We start from the raw sequence: 9298 nt of genomic DNA, 5'->3' as shown, positions 1-9298 counted from the left end.
CCCCGAGTTGCTTTCACCTGTCTGAGCAACTTTGTCGACATCCCCCCACTGGTGGAGACGCAGGGGGAGTGGCTATCCTAGCGTTTGCAGCCTCGGCTGCTCCTTCTAGGATTCTTTCCTCCCCTGGAGGACTTTTTGCCTGAAACAAGAAAGGGCTTATTAGACACTACTGTCTTAGCTGCTGATTTCATCGTCATGGTCTTAGTTGGATGGGACTGCTAAGGTGCTGGAGGTTTATAGGGGTTGGATGTTAAAGCCCTATGGAGGAGGGAGTTTTGATGAGACTTCCTCCACCTCTCAACAGCAAGTTCCATGTCTTAGGCTCAAACAGGTGGGCTCCCTCTAGAGAGGAATGTCTGAGCATATTTATCTCGATGCTGGGGACCTGTTGGTGGAACCTCTCAGTCATCGCATCTTGACGTTTTAAGATGGTGTTTGCCCACAAGTTCGAAACTTGGTGGGCAAGAAACTCGATAGTGCGAGTGCCTGAGAGGAGAAAGTCTCCAATGCCTTCCTGGTACGCTCCTTGGAGAAATCCTCGGATCATACCAGGATTCCCAAGGTCCCTAACTAGATATCCAGCCACGAAGTAGCTTGCATCGCATACTTAGTGACCTTTTCCTGGTTAAGGACTTCGGCCGCCGAGAACGAGACCTGCCAGCTGGAGTGTCTTTCAAGAGAGATCCCCCTGGTTAGTTCTTCCAGAGAGTGGTGAAGTGGAAGAGCTGAACTGGGCTCCTCCAGGATCTCAAAGTACCTGCTCTGTTGTACACGAGGAGGTGGGAGGAGCTTGTTCGTAGAACCGGAACGGGTGGAGGAGAGACACTCGGAGAGCTGTTGGGGGATCTTATCCCTGGCACTCTTCAACCCCTAAGACCAGGGCAGGGCTGCACTGGTCTTTGAGGGTCTCTGAGTGCCGAAGACACGGTCGAAGACGGTGTCCATGCCCTCTCGAGGGGGTATCTCTGGGTCGGAAAACCCGTTGAGAATCCTTATGAGAGTCATGACCTTCCAGAATGCATGTTCTGACTCTTGTTGCTCTCCTCCTGATGTTGGACTTGCAGCGAAGACTCCATCTTCCATCCCCAAGAGCTCTTCTTGGGGTGGGTCGCGGATATTCCTCGAGTGGCTGGCTGTCTACGTTTTTGTAGTCCTGGCAGAGGACTTTGGCAGTCTTTTGGAGTCTTTGGACTCCTTCCGAAGAAGGAGTAACACTCCAACAGCGAAGGCCTGGGTGTTGTGTCCCTCCTCATCTCTGACTGTAGGGAACTTTCCGTGTGAAGGGAGGTTTCCTCCAACGGTGGAATGGAGGAGGGCCTCTCCTCACGCAAAACTCTTGGTGAAGGAGGGGGTTGAGTACCCTCTACATCAGACAGGATGGGAGAGTATCTCTGGGGAGATACTGGAGGGACTAACCTTGATGGTCTCCTCGGAGTCAGTTTCACCCTCGGGGAAGTGACCGAGTCGGAAGCTACTCTTTTCCTCTTCAATGGGGTAGAAGAAGCCATGGTTCTGTGTCGCTAATCCAGAGCTATAGGCTGCTCTGACGAGCGGCCGGACAGGGCAGGATTGAATGCCTGTGTTACGGCTCTGACTAGGGCACTGAACCAAGGCTGCTGACTGACTGAAGCACCGTCAGACAGATCCCCTGAAGGGAAAGGGACCGAAGGTTCCCTACGAGGAGTCACCGTAATAGGTGGGTCCGTGCCTTAGAAGAAGGCAGTTTAGGGATCCTGAACCCCTCTGCTGGTGCCTGTTTCCCTTTTCCCGAAGGGAGCACTGAAAGGCGTTTGCGGGGAGGGGAATGAGGCAACGGTGACCTAGCCGGGTGTAGTTCCTGCGCCCGTGCGCGAGAGAATATTGGCGCGCATGCGCGGTAGAATAGTTGCGCGAGCACGGGAGAGTATTGGCGCAGTTGTCGGGAAGGCGAGTGGTGGCGTGCGGGCGAGTGGTGGCGCGCGGGCGAGAGCTGGCGAGTGTTGACGGGCGCATACGGGCACACGTTGATGCGCGCAGGCGAGTGTTGAAGCGTACATGCAGGAACGTGTTAGGGCGCGCATGTCATGGTGCGTGCGCGTGGGAAAGATCTGGCGTGCAGGAAAGCGAGGATGTTTAGGAGAGCGCTGGCGCGCAGGAGAGCGAGGATGTTTAGGAAAGCGCTGGATTGCATGTCTTGGTTGCAACACGCGTAGGTGTGTGATGGCGAGTGTGCACAGGAGTGATGGCTCGTCGGTGAGTGTTGGCGCGCAGGAGCTCGTTGACGCGCAGGCGAGTGCTGGCGCGCGCTGGTGCACGAGAGATTTGGCGCACAGGAGAGTGCTGGCGCGCAGGAGAGCGATGGCGCGTAAATAAGTGTTGGCGCGCAGGAGAGCGCTGGAGCGTAGGAGATCGTGGGCGCGTAGGAGATTGCTGCCGTGCAGGAGAGCGCTGGCGCGTAGGCGACCATGGACGCAGGGCGCGCAGGAGAGCGCTGGAGAGTGTTGGCGCGTAGGCGCATGATGTAGCTGCCGTCTATGAGGGCGCGCCAAAGTGCTGTAGACCGCTGACGCGCAGTCTGGTGATAATGACCTGCTGGTGAGCGCTGATGTCCTATAGGATGGCGAGCTGCAGGGCGATGGCGCGCGGCTGCGCACTTTGGTAGAGCCTTAAGAGGCTTTACCAGGAACAAGAACGGTGATGGAAGGTTGGCAGGTCTGAAGGGTAGATGGTCAGGAACTGGGATGTGCCCTTTGTAAGGGCAAGCATCCACCGATGGCGATCGCGAACGTTACACAGAGAGGTCCAGGACCGAAGACACAGGACTAGTAGCAGGTGCAGTGACGGTCGAAGGTCAGATGACTGCAGCGGAGGCTCCTCTGCAGGTGACGGCTGCGAAGACGAAGCAGACAAACCAAAGAGGCCCAAAGGACGACCAAACCTGCAATAGAGGGGTTAGTGACAAGGCCTCACCCCAGGGGATAGGTGGGGCCACTTCGCTACGGGAAGCAACACCTTCTCTCGAGGACCGGAATTGGCCGACATTAGCTTGGTCTACGCTACTACTCGACGATCTCTCGTAAGAACGAGTAGGAGCTTCGGAGGAGGATCGGGAGATGGAAGAAGAGGCCTTGGGTTTTCCTCCCTTCGAAGGAACCTTCGAAGGAGAAATATCCCGCTTAGACTTCTTCTTCCGCCGTCGCCCAAACCTCTCCCACTGAGAGGAAGACCACTCCCTACACTCATTACAATTATTTACACTATCACACCATTGACCTCTGCACATAGGACAAAGGGTGTGAGGATCTGTCTCCACCGCCGACAAAAATGTACCACAAGGGCGGCCGGAGAGTCCAGGGCAGGTGCGCATGGTAGTAGAAGTCAACTTCCCAAACACACACTAGAAAAAAGAAAAAGCAAAAAAACAGATTAATGGCTGCCAAATAAGGCGAGGATGATGAGCGGCAACCTCCGTTCACCATCTGAGCCGAAAGCAAAGTGAGCTCAATCACAGGTGTGTGTATGTGCGTGAGGGGGGGGGGGGTAGCAAGCTACCCTCCCTAGCCCCGCTAACTAGCAGTATGGCTAGTTACCCCTCGCTAAATCTTAATGACTCATCATTTCCGCTACGCCGAAAGTAATACCCCTATTAAATAGCGTGGTTTGTATTCCAGTTGCGGAACAAATACAGTACACTTTAAGGTTTGATGAAACCTCTTTAAGGCACCTTGGGTCTCCAGGTGATAGGCACTAGACAGTTGTTGTCTCACACCAAACAGTTTCATCACATCCTGAAACAATTTTGATGTGAAATTTGTTCCTCGGTCACTGAATGATTTCCGGAATACCAAACTTGGTAAAAAAAGTCTAGTAACTTCTCGGCGATTACTTTGACACTGATGTTCCTGATGGGTATGGCTTCTGGGTATCTTGTCACTAGACACATCAAAGTTAACATATATTCACGGCCTTTCTTCATACTTGGTAACGGTCCCACAATGTCGTCGCCCTCATGAACAGGAGCATCGTCCTCGCGATCTAGAATGCGAACGTCTGGATCTAGGTCTAGACCTGGATGCTCGTGTCGTGCGTGGCGCAATCGCGAGACTTCTCCTCGTAAAGAGGAATGCCTCTGGGGAGAGCATTGAGACCGTAGCTCACGTGAGCACGAAGCTCTAGAGCAAGAGCCCCTTCTAGGAGAAGAAAGATTGTATCGAGATGACCATCGATCCATAAGATCTTTAAATTATCGCGAACGACGATCACGAGAAGTGTCCCGAAGGATGAGGAGATGGAGAAACTTGTCCCTGCGCACTGCTGGAAGGGGCGTTGGTCTCTGGAAGATCATCTTCCCCTACAGCTGCTGTAACCCTATGGGGAGAAACAAAAGGCAGAAGGTTATGGGACAACGATGTCCCAGGATGGAGCGTGGAATCGTCCCCAACAGGAGGCCATTGGAGAGCCAAACAAATGCGATCACCTTGTCCAAGAGAGGGCGAAAGATGAACCTCGCAAACCTCCAAAGCGAGAGATGTTCCAGGCTCTGGAGAAGGATCCTTCCTGGCACCACGCTGAAGGAGATGACCAAGCTCTTCCTTCATAGGGGGTGCAGAAACCCCTAAGGACAGCCACACCTATACCACATCTACAAGGAAAAATGGCTCCCCGTCAGCTGGAGGTGAAGTTACTCCTCTAGGGGAAGCAACTAGCCCTCAGTACCCCAAGATTGACATGAAGTTAAGACGGTCTGCAGTATTACTCGATCGTCCCTGGAAAAAGCACGAGCAAGAAGTAGCTTTTAGAAAGAGATTTGGGAGTGCGAGAAGAAGAACGCGTTTTCCTCGCCCCTGAGGGAGAGAGATCGCGCTTAGCCGCCTTCTTCCTGCACCATCCAAATTTCTCCCATTGGGAGGTGGGTCACTCCCTACACTCTGCACAGGGGGGGAACCCAGCTTCCAATGATGGCCTCGACACGATGGACACAGGGAGTGAGTGTTGGTCTCCAGCGATTACATAAAGGTAGCGTACGCGGCATCCTCACGCCCAGGACAGGTTCGCATGAAGGCGATCGGAAGAGAGCAAGCACACCTGAAAAGAAGAAGAATAATCAAAAAGTCCAATGGCAGCCTAGGGAGAGAGGGGAGATCCGATCTCTACCGAGCCAAAGGAAAAAGGACGTAGCTCACAGCTGTGAGAGTATATATAGAGGTACCCAGCCACCCCCGTCCTACCAGCTCAAGCGGTTATGCAGGCTTGCCACCTCGCACTTTTAGTCTAATGGCTACCTTCCAGCTTCGCCGAAAGATAATCTACTTAAATAACGAAAGGTTTGTTAGTGTGGGAACAATTGAAATTTACAAACAGTATTTGGATGAGGATACTGTAAAGGGATGTAACTTTTTTTTGGCATACTGCGATAAGTATTTGCTGCCAAACTGTTACTTACACAGGAACTACCTAAACACAGCATTCAAGGTTCTCCATATATTTCTGCAGATAACAGCCGACATTTCTCACTATCCTTTATATACTTATTCAATCTACTCTCTCTCTCTCTCTCTCTGAGTCTACCCTTGATTATTCCTCTTATATCTACATAAAGGAATGAAAAATCTCTTCAGGTTATGATCCACTGTCCAAAAATTAGATAGTGGTCTGTTTAAAATTACTTTATAATTACTCTGATCCTTAGTTAATTGTGATGCAGGTTGACTACAGAAAACTTTACTCTTTAAACTACAGTGATATCTTATATACTGTAATTCTTTATAACAATAAAGTCAGTTAGAATGGCCTCAAATCCAAATAAAATACACTGTACACTACATTCCTAATCTTGTCTTTTCTCATGATAAATAACAACACACTATACAAAAAAACAATTTTATTAATAATCACTTATCACATCATAAGCATAAATATGATAGATGGGATCATTATTGATTCTAATTATGAAGGATTTTCAACACAGCATTACAAACTGGCCATTAAAAAAAGAAATCAAGTTGAGATTTGAAATAATTTAAGAAAAAAATACCATCAAAATCTGTGCTTCTCTGATGTTCAAGATACTAAGCAACGTACTTGATAGCCAAACTAGATAGCTATGATACTTAGCTGGGTACCATATTTTCTTTTTATGAAAACCACAGCTATCGTGATAAATTTCCCTCATTTGCAAATTCAAGACAAAAATCATGTAATCTAAGTACATACTCATTTTTACAAAATATGTGAACACTGAGAACTTATACCAACACCAGTTTAAGATCCAGTTTAAAATATTATTATTCTTAATAAAAGTCTCATGGTGACAAGGGCCTACATAGTAGTGCGATGTGATGCACACAAAGTGGGTAGCTTTAACTCAAGATGAAGAAACTGGCATAATTCCAAAATTGAAAAATTCAAATCATTTAAAGAAAGGTGACAGCAGAAGCAATTTCCTTATTAAATTGACTCAAAGACAGGATTACTTTAAATGTTGCTTTTTTCCTCCCCAAAAGGCATCATATCATGAAGTTACATCAACCATCATTACATGGAAAATCTGAGACAGCATTTTGTGAATGAGTATCTTAACAGTCTGATGGTTAAACTTGAAATACTGTAGCCTACACAAGATTAACACACAGCACTTCCCATCAACTGGAATTCCCTGTCAGCATATAACATTTCACTGGATTAAATACTTGCGATAAGCTGTCCTTTTCATTAGGGAATTTCAATGCATCAATAAAATGAGGAGTATAGTTCAGCAAAGCAGCAACATTTGAATAAGTTTTATGAATTTAAAAGTATACTCCTAGAACATTCGTACAGCCTCCTCGTAATGCCAGAACCAGATGGAGAACAGATCCACCTTGAACTTTATAGTCAGCAGCAGTTTTTTCATCATTCCTGTTGATACAGATATTAACAATATTCATTAACATTACATAGGCTTAAATAAAGAGAAGATAATGGATAATACGAACAAAAATGCAATTAGAGGGATCCTTTAAAAAGAAAAATGATAAATTTGGAAGTAATTTGTACTTTTTCTGCTATGCAAACCCGCCAATGCACAGAATGTCAACAAATGTTAAGGGTACTGAAGAACACAAGTGTCATAAAGAAATAGAACTTAAACATTTTTAAAACAAACACTATAACAAGATAACAGCCCGAGCTGGAACACAGTTATAAAAACTTTTAACGAGGTATCAACAATCGTACCAATTGTACCGGTAACAACTGGTACGTTTGTTGACATCTCGTTAAAAGTTTTTATAGCACCGATTCCCCACCGCACACTCACTATAATTCCACTTTGATTGCAGACGGGACTTCAGAGAATAGGTAATGGCAGGTAACATTTGTTCATAGAACTCTGGTTTGTTTGTTAGGCAAAATACAAATTACTTCCAAATTTGTCATTTGTTCAGACATGAATACAAACCATCGATCTTTACATAGGAGACTCACCCTGTGGTGGTTGGAAGTCCTCTTTCCAACTGGATAGAATGTTTTTACCATGGATTGCTGCATCTGAGCATGGAAATGCATAAGATGAGCATCCTGACACCTCATCAATCAGTGACTTGAAGCCCCATGCAAAGGTGGAAAGTGAGTGTAAGAACACCAATGTGACACAGTCTAAGCAAAATACAAGCAATAAGTTTGCAAATACACACACTGTGGTTTACTCAGACCCCACATCCAGTCTAAGCAAAATACAAGAAATAAGTTGGCAAATACACACACTGTGGTCTACCCAGACCCCACATCTCCCTTATAAGGAGAATGGGGATTTAACAAGAAATATTCCCAAATATATTGGCTAACAGCTACATGGGGCTTCCCTGCAGTTAATCAAGATCCGGCTGACAATAAAAAAGAATGCTGTACCCCAAGACAAGGGAAGATGAGAAAAAGAAAAAGGCCAGTCATTCTTTCCATTCATCCCAGACTAAAACCGTAACCTTGGCCATCAAATTATAGCTAACAGTCCTGCAAGGAAGCAAAGATAGTCATACCCCTGTGTGTTACATCTTAGAGACAGTGGGCTGTAAAGGTTGTTTGGCACCTCCATAAACTTGCCTGTAGTACCTGCAGCATAGAAACATTCCTTCTAAATGGCAGGGACATGTTTACGTCCCTAACATCGTCAGCTCTGGGTCGTGCGCTTCCTTCCCGGGAGGGTGAAGGATTAAGGGCCTGGTCAATGACCAGCCTAATCCAGGAAGAGATTATGTTCTTAATGATTATCTTTTTTACCCTCCAAGTACTGATAAACAGAAGTTTCATCTGAGGGCTCTCATAGGAATCAAAAGCAGCCATTCAGAATCATTGGTTACTTTCCAAAGACTAGAATTCTGAAAAGAAGTAAACCTAGGGTCAGAAACTACCAGATTTTGAGTCTTCGCAACAAACATAGAGATGAAGTTGAACTTATCCTGCCTCCGTCCCCTTGAATGGGTGACATTGTAGAAAAGATCATGTAACTCTGTGACTCTCTTAACAGAGACCTTGGTGATTAAAAAGACTATCTTGAGCATCAAGTCTCAGTCAGAGTCTCGATTCAACAGCTTGTAAAAGTTTCAGGGAACCCAGAACTCCCGTGACGTTCCAAGGTTGTGATCTAACTTCCTATTCAGGGTTAATTTGCTGCTCCGTATGAGCAAAGGCAATTTCACCTTTTAGTATAGAGAGCTGATTCAAGGCCAAGTGATAGCCATTTACAGTCGACACTGAACAGTTTTCCTTTTGGAGGTAGAGTAAAAAATCTGATAATTAAAGAGATTCAAGTAGCCTTTGAAATTGGACACTGACAATGTAAAATAACCAGAGTAGAGTTGCTGTCTTAGAAGAAATTGTGTAGCACACCCCAATGCAATTGTTCACTTATCAAAGATATGATAGTTGTTTTTAAATGAAACTCAAGGGATATACACTTAATTGTATAGGAACTATGAAGTGAATGGGTCTAAATCAAATACTGCATCCTATATCAGGAGTTGACAGAATTCCATGTACACAGTGCTTCAGGGAACAAGATCATTATACTCTACATTGTTATTCGGAGCTTAATCCTTATATAAATAAAGGACTGAATATACTTGGGCAGTCTTGCAACAATGTTAAAGACATCTCTTCTCAAATTCATTCTGAAAAATCTCTGTAATCCCAAAGTTTAATGGTTTCTTTTTCTATGCTGTCAAACTTTGGATTCCCTTTCTGTTTCTTTTTTCCTCAACCCCAAAAACCTTCTAGCCTTAAAGAGGCAAAGGGTCTATTACTTTTTCAGCAAACTTTATTTTCCCTCACAGTTCCTCTTTAT

At 46.1% G+C, this 9298-nt stretch overlaps 1 protein-coding gene across 1 annotated transcript in view; it reads right to left on the bottom strand.

Moving 5' to 3' along the window:
• Positions 1 to 5845: 5845 nt before the first annotated feature.
• Positions 5846 to 9298, bottom strand: part of Nedd8 (Nedd8 ubiquitin like modifier) — a 184789-nt gene continuing 181336 nt past the window's right edge. The window contains exon 4 of the mRNA XM_068375206.1: positions 5846 to 6876. Within this exon, the coding sequence (XP_068231307.1) occupies positions 6768 to 6876 (109 nt within the window). The 3' untranslated portion in view covers positions 5846 to 6767. The remainder of the gene's footprint in view (positions 6877 to 9298) is intronic.

This window comes from Palaemon carinicauda, chromosome 6 (assembly GCF_036898095.1).
Source record: "Palaemon carinicauda isolate YSFRI2023 chromosome 6, ASM3689809v2, whole genome shotgun sequence".
NCBI classification, from domain to species: Eukaryota; Metazoa; Arthropoda; class Malacostraca; order Decapoda; family Palaemonidae; genus Palaemon; species Palaemon carinicauda.
Note: the sequence above shows the minus strand (reverse complement) of the source record. Positions and strands in the feature narration are given on the sequence as shown.